The sequence below is a fragment of the Bubalus bubalis genome, chromosome 4 (assembly GCF_019923935.1).
Source record: "Bubalus bubalis isolate 160015118507 breed Murrah chromosome 4, NDDB_SH_1, whole genome shotgun sequence".
Classification (NCBI taxonomy): domain Eukaryota; kingdom Metazoa; phylum Chordata; class Mammalia; order Artiodactyla; family Bovidae; genus Bubalus; species Bubalus bubalis.
In genome coordinates this window covers 132,370,739-132,388,127 of record NC_059160.1, presented here as the reverse complement: position 1 = coordinate 132,388,127, position 17,389 = coordinate 132,370,739, and the positions used below count along the sequence as shown (strand labels likewise).

Genomic DNA, 17,389 nt, shown 5'->3' with positions numbered 1-17,389 from the left:
CCTGTGTGTGTGGTGCAGCCCTAGCCTAGGATGGCCTGAGACTGCCCCTGCCCTGGGCCCTGGATTTTCCCACTCCTATCAGGGCCTCAATTTTCCAAAAGGACAGTGACCAATTAAGCAAGGAGCTTTCAAAGCCTGCACACAGTCTGCCCAGCCTTCCACATCTCTGGGTGGTTTATGACTGGGTGACACGAGCAACCCCAGGCCTCCCTCATAGTTGGAAGGCACCCCCCAATGGCTCTGTGGGCCTCTCTTTGCTGAGGTGAGGAAGAGAGTTCACACTCACTTAACTTCATGCCCTGAAGGATAAGGAACATTTCCCCAAGAACGGCTGAGGCACTGTGAGTGATACAAGATGACTTGGACATGAACCACGTGCTAGAATGTGATCTGCAGACTAGAAGGGCCATCTTTACCCATGCTACCTACGGAAGGCGATCTCTCTGAAATGGGGATTGTCACTTTAAAGTTCACACGGTGTTTTAATGCAGAAGTAATATTTTCCTGATAGTAGATATTGGAGTTTAGAGCACAATTGAAATAATAATGTTTGGGTCATGCAGACAGTCCTGTTAGGGAGCGGATCGGGGAGAGAGTGGGTCAGGGCTTCAGTAAATACAGAGTAAGTTGCCATGTGGTCTAAGAGGAAATCGACTGATTGGCCCCCACAGTTGTCATGACCCAGGGTTCCTCAGGTGGAATTACCACAGGAGCTGTGTGGGGAGCCCCAGGCACCTTCAGTCCTGATTGCCATGAGAGTCCGATCCCTGGAGCCTAGGCCTCAGAGAGCAGCGTTCTCCAGTGTGGACGTCTGCACACTGGGCATGGAGACAGTGGCAGCTTAGATGCCTGAGAGCAACTCTCGCAGGTGTCCCCGCTTTCTTCAGTAACAGCAAGGCTGTTCGTTTCCTCCTGGGTCCCTGTGGGCACTTTTCTCCGGCTATTTCAGAGTGGATCTTAGAGCCAGTGCTGGGACTTCAGTCATCCCTGCTCTTTTTCTGCCTCTTCTCCTCTTCCTCCCTGCCATGATAAAGTGAGCCAGTTGCAATAGGTTATCTAAGATGATTTGGTCCATAAGACTTTTAGTAGCTTACTGCAGATATCTGGATCCGACTGAGTGAGAAATCTCTCTTTTGAGATCATTCCTCCCTCTGCACTTTCACGATCAATCTCAGGGAATCTGTGAAAGGCTTATGTAGTCCATCTAGGGATTTACCTGGAGCTTCCCTCTCTCCCTATTCTATGTTTGCCAACTTGGCATCATTTAATGTCTTAGTGCCCACTCACTTGAGTCCTGACAAAGTGACTCTGATCCCATCTTCTTTAGCCATGTTCAAATCCCAGTGTGATTCTGTTGTGGGGGCAGTCTGATTTCTAGTAGGGAAGGTGGCTATCTCGCCCTCTTCCTCTTCTGCTGACTCCTTACCAAGCCATTCATCCCCATAGGCAATCCCTCCCCGGGGTCCCCCTGCTGGGTGACGTGCTGCCGCCTGCCTAGGTGGAGGAACTCAGCCATGCCCACCTCATAGGTTACTTATAAATCTCAAAATATCCATGCTGGGCAAAAGCATCCAGATACAGAACAATGTCATTTCTGAAGAAAGCAGATTAGTGGTTGCCCGGGGATGGGTGGGAGGCGTGGGTGACCAGGAGCATGAAGCAAACGTGGCGAGCAGTCTGTATGTCTTAATCTTAATTCCGCTGATGCTTTTCTGGATACATACATGTGTGAGACCTTACTGAATTGCAAACTTTAGAAGTGGGTTTGTTTTTTTTTTTTTTAAACCTCATCTGTACATCCATGAAGCTGTTTTTAAAGCAGCACAGAGTGAAGGATATGAAGCATAGATTCCCCCAGGCGGTGCTGACAGTTGAAGCCCCTGGTGCCTTGGAAAGTCCATACCCCTGGTCTCCCACGCAGGGTGTCTGTGATGGACCAGGGCAGTTGTGCTTCCTGCAAGGGTGCCAGGAATTCTCAGGCTCTGGAAATGGGAAACTCTCATATCAAATAGGTGATAACTGAGAACTAGCCTTTCCTCATCTTGACCAAACCATCATCAGGCGAAGTCTTTGATTTTCAAGTGTTTCATACAGGTCCATTGTGGGTAAGTACTGTATAACATGGGTTTGTCACGAGTCTCTCTGTGAAGGTGACTTTTCAGCTCCCAGCATCTTAGATTATTGGATTACTTGGGAGAAACCTTACCTCCATCTTGGGTAAATGGGTAACATGTGTAAATGGCTCCTCCATGGGATTCACGTTACTGCAATTATGCAATCAAGGCCCGAGCTCTTAGTTAAAAAGGTGACTTGCATACTACGTAAGGCATGCTACCATTGAAAAACCTTTGTATAATAGCAACGGTTGAAAGTCATTTAAAACGTTCTTTGTCTTCAGTTTTGGTAAGGTTGGGGATGTGTTTTGAGATTTATTGAGCATGGCAGTTCGTCTGATGTGAGTTTTTGTAACACTCTCTGTCTGTTTTTTCTATTTTATTTTAAAAGGTTTTCATATTCTTTGTATGTGGTTGCTTTTAACTCTTTGTCTTATAGAGTAGAAAACACATACTTTTAAAAATTAAAAGTGCATTAATTTTTTAAAACACCATCGTTGTAGAGAAGGGGGACAAAAAGAAGCAAATGTAGACAAATATGGGAAACCTATTGAAAATGTGTTCATTTCCCCAAACCCTATCTCTCCATCACTTACTATCACTTCATTTCTGATGTGCTTTTGTTTTTTCTTCACTTATGGCAGCTGTGATTTTTTTTTCTTTCCTTTGGTAAAACTTGAACATTTTTCCTTACATTTCAAAATTTAAATTACACACCACACTTACTGTACCGGAGAATTGAAGACAAAATTTTAGACAGTGGAAATGGAGGAGGGATTTAATATGGAAATATTAAACATTAATCAATTGGAATAGAAACAGTATGTTTGATGGAGTCAAGTAAATTTTGGTTTTGGAACATGAAAGTGTAGTCTTTCTATCTGGAAATTAGATGGACTCTTTCAAGCCAATTAAAATGAGCCTATTGTGAATAAGATAAATGGTTTCCCAAAAAGGATTATAGAAAAGAGAATGAAACATTTCATCCCTATATGCTTAACATGTTAGGCTATGTGAGTAAATTTCTGGAGAGCAAACGTCATCAAAATTCAATCAAGAAAGATTATATATGTATGTTCTGTACACCCATATTTCCATTCATCTACTGCTGGACACGTAGATTGTTTTTATGCCTCGGCTATTGAAAGTAATGCTGCTATGAATATTCAGATGCGCATGTCTTTTCATATTGGTTTATTTGTTTTCTTCGAACATAAATATTCAGTAATGGAACTGCTGAATAAGACAGTAGTTTTATTGTTAGTTTTAGTTTTATTTGAGGAAACTCCATACTGCCTTCCATATCGGCTACACCAATTTTCGTTCCAACCAGTTTACGAAGGTTCCCTGTACTCTACATCCTGGTCAAGATTTCATAACTGTGTTCTTTCTGATGATAGCCATTCTGTATCTCATTGTGGTTTTTATTTTCACGTGCGTGAGGATTAACGACATTGAACATCTCTTCAAATGCCTGGTGAACATCTAAGTGTCTTCTTTGGGGAGATGTCTTGTTGTTCCTTCGCTCAGTAGTGTTTGACCCTTTTTGACCCCATGGACTGCAGGATCCCAGGCTTCCTTGTCCTTCACTATCTGCCAGAGTTTGCTGAAACCACTGTCCAATGAGTCGATGATGCCATCCAACCATCTCATCCTCTGTCACTCCTCTTCTCCTCCTGCCCTCAATATTTCCCAATCAGGGTCTTTTCCAGTGAGTTGTTACTGGCATCAGGCTGCCAAAGCATTGGAGCTTCTGGTTCAGCATCAGTCCATCCAATGGATATTCAGGGTCGATTTCCTTTAGGATTGACTGGTTTGATCTCCTTGCAGCACAATGCACTCGCAATAGTCTTCGCCAAGACCACAGTTCAAAAAGCAACAGTTCTTTGGTGCTCAACCTTCTTTATGGTCCATCTCTCACATCCAGACAGATCTACTGGTGAAACCATAGCTTTGCCTACATCGACCTTTGTCAGCAAAGTGACGTACGTGCTTTTTAAGACGCTGTGTAAGTTTGTCATAGCTTTTCTTCCAAGGAGCAAGCGTCTTTTGATTTCATGGCTGCAGTCACCACCTGCAGGCATTTTGGAGCCCAAAAAGATAAAGTCTGTCACTCTCCCACTGTTTGTCCATCTATTTGCCATGAAGTGATGGGAGCGGATACCATGATGTAACTTTTTTCAGTGTTGAGCTTTCAGTCAACTTTTTCACTCTCCTCTTTCACTTTCATCGAGAAGCTCTTTAGTTCCCCTTCACTTTTTGCCATAAGAATGGTGTTATCTGCGTATCTGAGGTGATTGATATTTCTCCCTCCCACAAACTGGACATTCTTGAGTTCTAGTCCAGTTTGTGCTTCATCCAGTCCAGCGTTTCTCATGATGTCCTCTGCATATAAGTTAAAGAAGCAGGGTGACAATATACAGCCTTGACATACTCCTTCCCCAATTTGGAACCAGTCTGTTGGTCCATGTCCAGTTCTAACTGTTGCTACTCGACCTGCATACAGATTTCTCAGGAGGCGCCAGTCAGGTGGGCTAGTATCCCCATCTCTTGAAGAATTTTCCACATGTTCTTGTGATCCACACAGTCAAAGGCTTTGGCGTGGTCAATAATGCAGAAGTAGATGTTTCTCTGGAACCCTCTTGCTTTTTCCATGATCCAACAGATGTTGGCAATCTGATCTTTGATTCATCTGGGTTTTCTAACTCCAGCTTGAACATCTGGAAGCTCACAGTTGATGTACTGTGAAGCCTGGCTTGGAGAATATGGAGCATTACTTTGCTACTGTGTGAGATGAGTGCAATTGTGAAGTAGTTATAGCATTCCTTGGCATAGCCTTTCTTTGGGACCGGAATCAAAACTGACCTTTTCCAGTCCTGTAGCCACTGCTGAGTTTTCCAAACTTGCAGGCATATTTAGTGCAGAACGTTCACAGCCTCGCCTTTTGAGATTTGAGATAGTTTCCCTGGAATTCCATCACCTCCACGAGCTTTGTTCGTAGTGATGTTTCCTAAGGCCCACTTGACTTCGCATCCCAAGATGTCTGGCTCTAGGTGAGTGATCACACCATCTGCTCTAGGTGAGTGATCATACAATGTGCAAACGGCGGTGTTATCTGCATATCTGAGGTTCCTGATACTTCTCCAGGCAATCTTGATTCTAGCTTGTGCTTCATCCAGCCCAGCATTTCGCATGATGTGCTGTGGCTAGAAGTTAAATAAGCAGGGTGACAATATACAGCCTTGTTGTTCTCCTTTCCCAATTTTGACCCAGTTTGTTGTTCCATGCCCGGTTCTAACTGTTGCTTCTTGACCTGTGTACAGTTTTTGCAGGAGGCAGGTAAGGTTTTCCGCTACTCCAATCTCTTGAAGCATTTTCAACAGTTTGTTATGATGCACAGAGTCAAGGCTTTATTCTGTGTAGTCAATGAAGCAGAAGTAGATGTTTCTCTGGAATTATCTGCTTTTCTATATCCAGTGGATGTTGGCAGTTTGATCTCTGGTTCCTCTGCCTTTTTGAAATCCAGCTTGTTCCTCTGGAATCTAGCTTGAAGACTTTTGAGCATTAACTTGCTAGCTTGTGAAATGAGCACAGTTCTGCGGAAGGTTGAAGATTCTTTTGCAGGACTGGAATGAAAACTGAACTTTTGCAGCCCTGTGGCTACTGCTGAGTTTTCCAAATTTGCTGGCATATTGAGTGCAGCACTTTCAAAGCATCATCTTAAATAACTCAGTGGAAGGAACTATCCCCTCCACAAGCTTCATTTGTAGTAACGCTTCTTAAGACCCACTTGACTTCATACTCAAGGATGTCTGGCTCTAGGTGAGTGACCATCCCGTCATAGTTGTCCATGTCATTAACGCCTTTCTTTGTATAATTCCTCAGTGTATTTTTGCCTCCTCTTAATATTTTCTGCTTCTGAGATCCATAGCGTATCCATCCCTTATTGTGCCTATTTTTCCACCAAAGTTCCCTTAGTGTCTCTAATTATCTGGAAAGGATCTCAGGTCTTTCCCATTCTATTGCTTTCCTCTATTTCTTTGTACTTTTCCCCTAGGGTTTCTTATTTCTCGTTGCTATGTTTTGGAACTCTGATTTAACATGGGTATATCTTTCTTTTTCTCAGTTGTGTTTTTTTTTCTTTTTAACTTTTTTTTTAAATTTTATTTTATTTTTAAACTTTACATAATTGTATTAGTTTTGCCAAATATTGTTTCTCTTCATTTCTGAGGTATTTGTAAGGCCTTCTCAGACAAATCAGAACTTACCCCCATTTCTCAATGAGATTATTTTTGTGTGCTTCTTTGCTTTAGAATTGTGTGCGTTTCTTACATATTTTGGATAAGAACCCTTATTAGACATGAGAATTGCCAATACGTTCTCCATTTCATCCTTCATTTCTCATTTTATTGATGGTTCCCCATGCAGAGGCTTTTGAGTTTGATGTAGTCTCACTTGGTGTGTTTTCCTTTCACTTCGTTTGCTTTTGGAATTACAAATAAACTTCATTGCCAAGACTAATATACAAAAACATAGTTTCAGTTTATTTCTAGGATCTTAATGGTTTCAGTTCTTTTATTCAGGTTTCAATCCATTAGAAATTAGAAAGCCTTAGATCCTAGGAATCTCTTACCATCCCTCCCTATTTAGGGGCAGTGTTCCTCTGGCCTCTAGAGAGTGAGCACAGGTACACACACACAAACACACACACACCCCCCGAGCAGAGTGAATATGAAAAGGACTGTGGGGTGGGAACAAAAGAGGGACAGATATGAGGAAGGTAATAAGAAGAATATACAAGGGCTGGAGGTACTGCCTGCCTGAGACAGGACTCCCACGTTTTCCAGGTCTTGTCCCACCGATGTCTGAGCACATCCCTAAAGTCCATGTGGGCATGATCCCCGATGTGCAGGTGGGGACTCAGGCAGGCTTTGAGAGACACATGGATTCATCCAGGATGGAGAACAGGTAGGAAATGGGGGGTGAGACTGGACCCAGGTCTGTCTCCTCAGAGCTGCATACACCCTACCCAGGAGCTGTGTGGAGGGCTGTGTGGAGCAACTGTGTGAGACCCGGGGCTGTGGGGATGAGGGATGAGCGATCAGTATCCAAGGGTTGTGTGTAGGGGTGTCAACTGTCAATTGAAGGAAGGGGTCCCCGGAGGAGAAGTCACTTCCTTGACAGCAGACCCTAACAGAACTCGGAACCCTGTAACCAGGCACCCACCTCCTAGCACAGCGCCACACCCAGCTGGGCTCACTTGGCTGGAGAGACTTCATCCAGAAGGATGTTCTCCAGCTGTGTCTCGACTGACCAGGGCTTCTGCTTCAGGAAACCCTGGAGGGAGAGGTTTTTCAGATGTTTCAGGCGGTTCAGCACTCAACCCGGATGCCTCTGGTCCTTTACCAGGAGGTCATCTAAGGTAACCACAGGCAACCTAGAGCTGGCCACACCGGGCCAGCCCGCCACTGGGAGCCTTCCCTGGGCAGTGCCAGCTGACCTCATCTCCATGTGGGGGGAAGTGGAACTTGAGGGGAGGTTCTCCCTCTGGGCAGGAACAGGTTGGTGGGCCCGTGGTGACCTGGTGGTCCTGTCACGGTCACACCTGAGGACAGGCTGGCAGTGGGGAAACAGGATCCCTGAGGTGCTCTTCTCTGTGCCAGTGTGGCTCCAAGGCCCTCAGGTGGTCGGGTGTCTACATCCTTGGTGGAGGTCGGTAGGGAGAATGGTGGGCGTGTGTCTGGAGGGGAGATGTCTAGGGGTCTGAGAAGTACTACAGACAGCTGGCCGGTGCCCTGAGACTTTCTGCCTGGCTTCCGGGCACTTGTTCACAGGGCTCCTCACAGGACTGCAGACAGGAGCGGGTCCACGGAGCACCCTGCTCCATCTCCCTGCATGAGGGGCCGGAGCCCCACACCAGCAACAGAGCCCAGGGCGGGCACAGGGTGAGTGCCAGCTGGGAGGCGATCCTACACCCAGAAAGTTCCAGGTCCCAGAGCCACCCTGGCCCTCCTCCGGGTCCCTCCTAGAGTCCTGCTCCGAAAGGAACCTGGGACTGTCATCTCTGAGAGGCGCCCTCCCGGGCCAGGCCCTACTTGTCCAGATGCAAAATCACTGTTCACCTCCATGTGGAAATCTCAGGAGATTGTGATAGGATTTCACTTCATGTTCCCCAAGGAGCTTCACTGCATGTTTCTACGGTGTATCCTGTATTAACTCCATCCCAGGTATCCATGTGGGCCTGAGAATCCTAATACTTCTCACCCCAGGTTCAGCCCCTCTCACCCCAGTTCTCATCCCCAGAATGGGATGCTGTGGTCACCACCACAGGGATGATGCAGTTACAGACGGGGAACTGTCCAATACAAACTGTCCGAGACGCTAACACACGTAACCATGGCCCGGCGCCAGTTCAATGGTGATGCCAGGGTTTTTATTCTGTGGAGGACACTCCTACCCCTCCTCCTGTCATGAGTCCTGGAGGCTTGGGCACTCAGTCTGAGCTCCAGCACATGCCTTCCTGGAGTCTTTGGTGCCGCCTCTGACTCGTGTCTCTGCTGTGTTCCACCCCAGGGGGAAAGTGTGTCCACAGGGGACACGAATGAGACCTACAGGGTGTGGAGTGTCCGGAGACGCCGACTGGAGACGTTGGTGGGCAACCTGGTGCCTGCCTTCCTGGGCGGTGACCCCGCCTACCTCCCCACATTCCTGGGCACCTACAGGGCTTTTGGCACCACCCAGCAGGTGCTGGACCTTCTCTTCACGAGGTGAGCACTACCCCTCCCCTACTGGGTACTCAGGGAGACCTGGTCACCTTCCAGCTGTGAGTCGTGGGAACGTCTCTCCACCTCTGTGAGCCCCAGTTAACTCCCTCTGCACTTGAGGGGAAAGGGAGGAGCAGCCCCTCGGGGGGACTAAGTGGGTGCATCCTGGAAAGTGCTTACTGGGAACTTGGACCCCTGGAATGGCTGTGGTTGTGCTGAGACATCACGTTCCTCCTCCCCTCAAGGAAGCCTCTGTCTCTGTTGTCTCTGTGCCTTTGACTTGGGCCCAAAGCATTTTCCCAATTGCAAGGTGAGGTGTAAGTGGTACCCAGTCCTGGGTGAGTGAGAACAAGGGTCCCTGGGAGTGATCAATATTGCTCCAGGCACTCAGATGGGGCTGGTTGGGCTCATTTGTTCTTGAAATATAGAGGAAGGTGCACAAGGTGCAGGCACTTTTCTAGGAAGAAGCATCATGTAATGCATCAAGCAGACAGCAGTCCTGGCCCCCCAGGGCTTCAGTTCTCCGGGGTGGGGGTTGTGGGTGGGAGGGAACCCCTCACATTAGCCATCACATCCAGGCATGTCTGCAGCACTGTCCATGTGATGCCTCCTGGCCTCTTGTAGGTACGGATGCATCCTCCCTTACTGCGATGAGGATGGTGGACCCCTGCACCAGCTGAAAATGTGAGTGGATTGTGACTCAAGAGGGAGCGACTCCCTATCCCAGAGAACTGCCTGGAGTAATGGGGTTGCTGGTTGGGCAGGGCTGGCAGAATCCTGGATCCCACATAGCTGGGGGCCAAGGTCTGGGGAGCTTGTCCTGGAAAAGAGGAAAGGAGGCCAAGAGAGCTGTGGAGGGGTCTGGGGTGCTGTGAGGAGCATCTGGGAGGTCAGAGGTCAGAGTCCACCCATGCGAGTCCACACCCGTACCCTGTCCATCCCAGTCCTGCCTCTACCCCTGATCCCGGGACCCAGAACACAAAGTGTGGAGATCACCCAGCTCACTGTCTGGTGGAACCTCGGCGGGGGTGATCAGCTGGTGCTCAGTGGACCCAGGGACACTCAGGGGACAGCTGAGCCCTTGCTGGGGAAGGAGGAGTGTCACTGGTGGGAGGAGACGCAGGTGCGTCCCTAGCAGACAGGGCAGCCTGTAGATGTAGGAGGTAAATGTGTGGTGTTAGGAGGCCTGCAGGAAGCCTGAGCAGATGACAGAGTCTGTGTGTGCCCTCCTTAGACAGATACTCCTGGGACCCCTGACGTGTTCCAGAGATGCAGTGACCAGAGTAGACACCCTGCCTGCCCTCGCAGTGGTGATACCAGGGGGAGGGGCAGGGAGATGGACAGTGCGCCGTGTCAGGCAGACCTCAGGAAGCAGACAGATGGTCACACCATGGATCAAGGGATGTCACTTGAGCAGGCTCCTTGGCAGCCGCTCCTCTGTGTCCAGGCCTCCTCTGCCTGGTCTGCCAGGTGAGATGGACTGTGGAGGAGAACTGACCTCTGGATGGGCAGGGGCAGAAGGTGCAGAGGCCCAGGTTTCCGCAGGTTTGCCCTGGAGTGCAGTGTTGCGGGAAGGCCAGGTCTCTGACTCTGCTGCCCACGTGACTCCCCCCAGGGCCATGGCCTCCATCCTGGGCACCTGGCTGCACCTTTACCCTGAGGATTTCCAGCAGTCCCCAGAATTTCCCTGCCTGAAGATGCTCCTCGCTTACATAGAGCTCAACATGCCTGACTCGGACCTGGAGCAGCGAGCCCGCCATCTCCTGACGCTGCTGGAGACCCTGGAGCCCACTGAGGCCGAGGGTCATGGTGAGGAGGACTCGGGGTGGGTGAGGAGGATGGGGACGAATAAGGAAGGGAGGGGGCTGGGCCACACAGATCAGAGCCTCCTGAGGCTGGAAGTAGGCCAGGAGCATTGAGGAGGCTCAGATCACTATTCCCCTGGACTGCAGCCTGGGAGGGCTTCCTTAGGGTAGGTGGCATCTTGGATAGTGATTTCAGGGCTAAGTAGCAAGTATGTTCCTGTTTTGGGGATCCATGGACAAGCAGTCTTACTGACAGTGTTTTCTCTTCTGGGAGACCCAGCACCCGCTGGAGAAGAAGCTCCGGAAACATCATCAGATCTCGCGCCAACAGCACCCCTAATACCTGCCACAGCTCCACAGTCAGAGCAAGCTCAAAGCCCAGCTCCCATTCAAGTTCAAGGTCTGCATCAAGTAAACATGCCAGCTCCAAACCCGGAGCCACAGCATGCTCATGCCCTGGCTCTCACTTAAGCTGAGTGGCGAGGAAAAGTACCTCCAGGCTCCAGTTGTAGATCCAGAGAACGTGCAAGAAACAGCTCTCTTCTCCCTTCAGAGCCTGAATCACCCGGAAAATCCTGTGCCAGCGCTACTTCCACAGCCTCAGTCCCCAGTCTTAAGCCAACCTTGGCCAGGGCACTGCCTGGGCTCTGGAGCCTCTTGGTGCTTTGCAATCAGCTGTGGCTCCGGTGTTATCCAGCTGTGCTTCCAGAGACCCCAGCAGACCCAGCTTGTGTAGCAGCTCAGGTGCTGGAGCCAGTTCCTCCCCTAACATCCCTGGAACTGGTCTCAGACCGTCAGCGAGCCTTGCCTTGCCCGGCAGATGGTGTGCTGCCCCCGTGCCAGCACCAGGCCTGGAGCCTGTGTCTCCACCCTGATAATTCCCTCTCTTAATATGTGTTTTTTTTTTTTTTTTATTACATGTACAAACATTTTTTCTATGAGATAAAGTAAACTTAGATAGAAATGGAATTCTATGACTTTTTCAATTGTACGTGTGAGCGGCTTGGAGAACGTTCACTACGTTACATGACCCCGTCGATTGTCTGTTTTAGAGCATCTGCATCCTATTTGACACCAACTCTTATTTTGGGCTCCAAAATCACTGCAGTGTGTGATTGCAGCCATGAAATAAAAAGACGCTTACTCCTCGGAAGGAAAGTTATGACCAACTTAGATAGAATATTACAAAGCAGAGATATTACTTTGCGAAAAAATGTCCATCTAGTCAAGACTATGGTTTTTCCAGTGGTCATGTATGGATGTGAGAGTTGGACTGTAAAGAAAGCTGAGTCCAAAGAATTGATGCTTTTGAACTGCAGTGTTGGAGAAGACTCTTGCGAGTCCCTTGGACTGCAAGGAGATCCAACCAGTCCATCCTAAAAGAGACCAGTCCTGGGTGTTCATTGGAAGGACTTATGCTGAGGCTGAAGCTCCAATATTTTGGCCACCTCATGCGAAGAGTTGACTCATTGGAAAAGACCCTGATGCTGGGAGGGATTGGGGGCAGGAGGAGAAGGGGATGACAGAGGATGAAATGGCTGGGTGGCATCACCAACTCGATGCACATGAGTTAGTATGAACTCCGGAGTTGGTGATGGACAGCGAGGCCTGGCGTGCTGGGATTCATGGAGTTGGAAAGAGTTGGACAGGACAGAGTGACTGAACTGAACTGAGTCCTGCAGTCTGGGAAGGCATTGCACTCGGCTGTCACTCATCTGTTGATGGACATTAGGACTGTTTTCACTTTGGGGCTCTTGTGTATAGTGCTGCTCTGAACACTTGTCTACAGGCTTGTGACTTTCTGCGTTAACTTCTTTCATTGTTGATATAGGAGCGGAATGTGGGCGGTGACTGAATTTTCTGTAGTTATCTGTGTGAGGACCTGTGGTGGAAGTGTACCTGTAGTGTTTCCATTTCCACTTCTTCATCTGTGTTCCATTGTCCTCTCTGCCACACATTCTCGGCACCTGGTCCCTCACTCTGGGGAAGAACCCTCTGAGGAGGCCCCTGTGGCCCGCCCCTGAATGAAGCAGCTCATGTCCTAGGCGAGTCCACAGCCTCAAACCCCTGGGAGAGACTGGCAGAGGCCTCCAGCGGAGTCATGGTCTGATCCTGCTCCAAAGACAGTGTAAGGTCCAGTCTGTAATCATCACCTTGCTTCTTTTTCATTTGTCGCCACCCCAGATCCGCTCCTCTTTGACTCCATGCCCTACTGTCACTTCTTCTGATGTTAGTGTGAGTGTCGTGTATATTTGTGTGGACACCCCCAGACATGTAATCCCAGTAAATGGAGATGTGCTGGGGTTCTTGGCTCTCTAATTCCCAAAGCCAAGCCTGTGTGTGTGGTGCAGCCCTAGCCTAGGATGGCCTGAGACTGCCCCTGCCCTGGGTCCTGGATTTTCCCACTCCTATCAGGGCCTCAATTTTCCTAAAGGACAGTGACTGATTAAGCAAGGAGCTTTCAAAGCCTGCACACAGTCTGCCCAGCCTTCCACATCTCTGGGTGGTTTATGACTGGGTGACACGAGCAACCCCAGGCCTCCCTCATAGTTGGAAGGCACCCCCCAATGGCTCTGTGGGCCTCTCTTTGCTGCGGTGAGGGAGATGGTTCACACTCACTTAACTTCATGCCCTGAAGGATAAGGAACATTTCCCCAAAAACGGCTGAGGCACTGTGAGTGATACAAGATGACTTGGACATGGACCACGTGATAGAATGTGATCTGCAGACTAGAAGGGCCATCTTTACCCATGCTACCTATGGGAGGAGATCTCTCCGAAATGGGGATTGTCACTTTAAAGTTCACACGGTGTTTTAATGCAGAAGTAATATTTTCCTTGATAGTAGATATTGGAGTTTGGAGCACAACTAAAATAAGAATGTTTGGGTCATGCAGACAGTCCCGTTATGGAAGCGGATCGGGGATAGAGTGGGCTAGGGCTTCAGTAAATACAAATTAAGTTGTCCTGTGGTCTAAGAGGAAATCGACTGATTGGCCCCCACAGTTGTCATGACCCAGGGTTCCTCAGGTGGAATTACCACAGGGGCTTGTGTGGGGAGCCCCAGGCACCTTCAGTCCTGATTGCCATGAGAGTCCGATCCCTGGAGCCTAGGCCTCAGAGAGCAGCGTTCTCCAGTGTGGACGTCTGCACACTGGGCATGGAGACAGTGGCGGCTTAGATGCCTGAGAGCAACTCTCGCAGGTGTCCCCGCTTTCTTCAGTAACAGCAAGGCTGTTCCTTTCTGCCTGGGTCCCTGTGGGTATTTTTCTCCGGCTGTTTCAGAATGGATCTGAGAGCTCCTGCTTTGCAGTCTTCCCTGATGTCTTTTTCCGCCTTCCTCTTTTTCTGCCTCTTCTCCTCTTCCTCCCTGCCATAATAAAGTGTCTGAGGCAGTTGCAATAGATTATCTAAGATAATTTGGTCCATACGCCTCTTTTAGTAGCTTACTGCAGATATCTGGATCCGACTGAGTGAGAAATCTCTCTTGAGATCATTCCTCCCTCTGCACTTTCGGGATCAATCCAGGGAATCAGCAAAAGGCTTCTGTAGTCCATCGAGGAATTTACCTGGAGCTGCCCTCTCTCCCTGTTCTATGTTTGCCAACTTGGCATCATTTAATGTCTTAGTGCCCACTCACTTGAGTCCTGACAAAGTGACTCTGATCCCATCTTCCTTTAGCCATGTTCGAATCCCAGTGTGATTCTATTGTGGGTCAGTCTGATTCCCAGTAGGAAAGGCGGCTATCTCACCCTCTTCCTCTTCTGCTGACTCCTTACCAAGCCATTCATCCTCATAGGCAATCCCACCCCGGGGTCCCCCTGCTGGTTGATGGGCTGCCGCCTTCCTAGGTGGAGGAACTCAGCCATGCCCACCTCATAGGTTTCTTATAAATCTCAAAACATCCATGCTGAGGAAAAGCATCCAGATACAGAACAATGTCATTTCTGAAGAAAGCAGATTGGTGGTTGCCCGGGGATGGGTGGGAGGCGTGGGTGACCAGGAGCATGAAGCAAACGTGGCGAGCAGTCTGTATGTCTTAATCTTAAATCCGCTGATGCTTTTCTGGATACATACATGTGTGAGACCTTACTGAACTGCACAGTTTAGACGTGGGTTTTTTTTTTTTTTTAAACCTCATCTGTACATCCATGAAGCTGTGATTAAAGCAGCACAGAGTGAAGGATATGAAGCATAGATTTCCCCAGGTGTTGCTGACAGTTGAAGCCCCTGGTGCCTTGGAAAGTCCACACCCCTGGTCCCCCATGCAGGGTGTCCGTGGTGCACCAGGGCAGTTGTGCTTCCTGCAAGGGTGCCAGGAATTCTCAGGCTCTGGAAATGGGAAACCCTCATATCAAATAGGTGATAGCTGAGAACGAGCCTTTCCTCATCTTGACCAAACCATCATCAGGCGAAGTCTTTGATTTTCAAGTGTTTCATACAAGTCCATGATAAGTAACTACCATATAACATAGGTTTGTCACCAGTCTGTCTGTAAAAGAGTCTTCTCAGCCCCCAGCATCTTAGATCATTGGATTAATTGGGAGAAACCTTACCTCCATCTTGGGTAAATGGGTAACATGTGTAAATGGCTCCTCCATGGGATTCACGTTACTGCAATTATGCAATCAAGGCCCGAGCTCTTAGTTAAAAAGGTGACTTGCATACTACGTAAGGCATGCTACCATTGAAAAACCTTTCTATAATAGCAACAGTTGAAAGTCATTTAAATCGTTCTTTGTCTTCGGTTTCGGTAAGGTTGGGGATGTGTTTTGAGATTTATTGAGCATGGCAGTTCGTCCGATGCGAGTTTTTGTAACACTCTCTGTCTGTTTTTTCTATTTTATTTTAAAAGGTTTTCATATTCTTTGTATGTGGTTGCTTTTAACTCTTTGTCTTATAGAGTAGAAAACACATACTTTTAAAAATTAAAAGTGCATTAATTTTTTTAAAGACCATCGTAGAGAAGGGGGACAAAAAGAAGCAAATGTAGACAAATATGGGAAACCTATTGAAAATGTGTTCATTTCCCCAATTCCCCTATGTTTCCATCACTTACTATCACTTCATTTCTGATGTGCTTTTTTTTTTTTTCCTTCACTTATGGCAGCTGTGATTTTTTTCTTTCCTTTGGTAAAACTTGAACATTTTTCCTTACATTTCAAAATTTAAATTACACACCACACTTACTGTACCGGAGAATTGAAGACAAAATTTTAGACAGTGGAAATGGAGGAGGGATTTAATATGGAAATATTAAACATTAATCAATTGGAATAGAAACAGTATGTTTGATGGAGTCAAGTAAATTTTGGTTTTGGAACATGAAAGTGTAGTCTTTCTATCTGGAAATTAGATGGACTCTTTCAAGCCAATTAAAATGAGCCTATTGTGAATAAGATAAATGGTTTCCCAAAAAGGATTATAGAAAAGAGAATGAAACATTTCATCCCTATATGCTTAACATGTTAGGCTATGTGAGTAAATTTCTGGAGAGCAAACGTCATCAAAATTCAATCAAGAAAGATTATATATGTATGTTCTGTACACCCATATTTCCATTCATCTACTGCTGGACACGTAGATTGTTTTTATGCCTCGGCTATTGAAAGTAATGCTGCTATGAATATTCAGATGCGCATGTCTTTTCATATTGGTTTATTTGTTTTCTTCGAACATAAATATTCAGTAATGGAACTGCTGAATAAGACAGTAGTTTTATTGTTAGTTTTAGTTTTATTTGAGGAAACTCCATACTGCCTTCCATATCGGCTACACCAATTTTCGTTCCAACCAGTTTACGAAGGTTCCCTGTACTCTACATCCTGGTCAAGATTTCATAACTGTGTTCTTTCTGATGATAGCCATTCTGTATCTCATTGTGGTTTTTATTTTCACGTGCGTGAGGATTAACGACATTGAACATCTCTTCAAATGCCTGGTGAACATCTAAGTGTCTTCTTTGGGGAGATGTCTTGTTGTTCCTTCGCTCAGTAGTGTTTGACCCTTTTTGACCCCATGGACTGCAGGATCCCAGGCTTCCTTGTCCTTCACTATCTGCCAGAGTTTGCTGAAACCACTGTCCAATGAGTCGATGATGCCATCCAACCATCTCATCCTCTGTCACTCCTCTTCTCCTCCTGCCCTCAATATTTCCCAATCAGGGTCTTTTCCAGTGAGTTGTTACTGGCATCAGGCTGCCAAAGCATTGGAGCTTCTGGTTCAGCATCAGTCCATCCAATGGATATTCAGGGTCGATTTCCTTTAGGATTGACTGGTTTGATCTCCTTGCAGCACAATGCACTCGCAATAGTCTTCGCCAAGACCACAGTTCAAAAAGCAACAGTTCTTTGGTGCTCAACCTTCTTTATGGTCCATCTCTCACATCCAGACAGATCTACTGGTGAAACCATAGCTTTGCCTACATCGACCTTTGTCAGCAAAGTGACGTACGTGCTTTTTAAGACGCTGTGTAAGTTTGTCATAGCTTTTCTTCCAAGGAGCAAGCGTCTTTTGATTTCATGGCTGCAGTCACCACCTGCAGGCATTTTGGAGCCCAAAAAGATAAAGTCTGTCACTCTCCCACTGTTTGTCCATCTATTTGCCATGAAGTGATGGGAGCGGATACCATGATGTAACTTTTTTCAGTGTTGAGCTTTCAGTCAACTTTTTCACTCTCCTCTTTCACTTTCATCGAGAAGCTCTT

General features: G+C 47.4%; 2 protein-coding genes across 8 annotated transcripts in view; both read left to right on the top strand.

Annotated features, from left to right (window-relative positions):
- Window positions 1-2,296: 2,296 nt before the first annotated feature.
- LOC112584673 (ral guanine nucleotide dissociation stimulator) lies at window positions 2,297-11,841 on the top strand. 4 transcript variants are annotated; one of them, XM_044942081.1, is made up of 9 exons: window positions 2,297-2,403; window positions 6,962-7,082; window positions 7,446-7,536; window positions 7,949-8,059; window positions 8,688-8,881; window positions 9,503-9,562; window positions 10,494-10,687; window positions 10,964-11,106; window positions 11,364-11,841. In XM_044942081.1, the coding sequence occupies exons 2-9, from the start codon at window positions 6,976-6,978 to the stop codon at window positions 11,556-11,558; spliced, it is 1,095 nt and encodes a 364-aa protein (XP_044798016.1). In that variant the 5' UTR covers window positions 2,297-2,403; window positions 6,962-6,975; the 3' UTR covers window positions 11,559-11,841. The 4 variants fall into 4 exon arrangements, with proteins under 4 accessions (XP_044798016.1, XP_044798015.1, XP_044798018.1 ...); XM_044942080.1 differs by having other exon boundaries at window positions 10,958-11,106; XM_044942083.1 differs by having other exon boundaries at window positions 2,299-2,403; window positions 10,958-11,507.
- Window positions 11,842-15,320: 3,479 nt separating this feature from the next.
- Window positions 15,321-17,389, top strand: part of LOC123333412 (ral guanine nucleotide dissociation stimulator-like) — a 6,980-nt gene continuing 4,911 nt past the window's right edge. For 3 of the 4 annotated variants that reach the window (XM_044942076.1, XM_044942075.1, XM_044942079.1), the window contains exon 1: window positions 15,321-15,436. Coding sequence is in view for 1 of the 4 variants with exons in the window: in XM_044942078.1 (XP_044798013.1) it covers window positions 15,362-15,436 (75 nt within the window). In the remaining 3 variants the exon portion in view is untranslated. The remainder of the gene's footprint in view (window positions 15,437-17,389) is intronic. The other variant, XM_044942078.1, reaches the window with a different exon arrangement.

Bases quoted from the DNA above. Each gene is read 5' to 3' on its own strand.
- LOC112584673 (XM_044942080.1), top strand. From the start codon at position 6,976: ATGTCTGAGCACATCCCTAAAGTCCATGTGGGCATGATCCCCGATGTG. The intron at 9,563-10,493 runs GTGAGTGGATTG...GACTCCCCCCAG, and splicing joins CCCCTGCACCAGCTGAAAAT to GGCCATGGCCTCCATCCTGG. The intron at 10,688-10,957 runs GTGAGGAGGACT...CTCTTCTGGGAG, and splicing joins CACTGAGGCCGAGGGTCATG to ACCCAGCACCCGCTGGAGAA.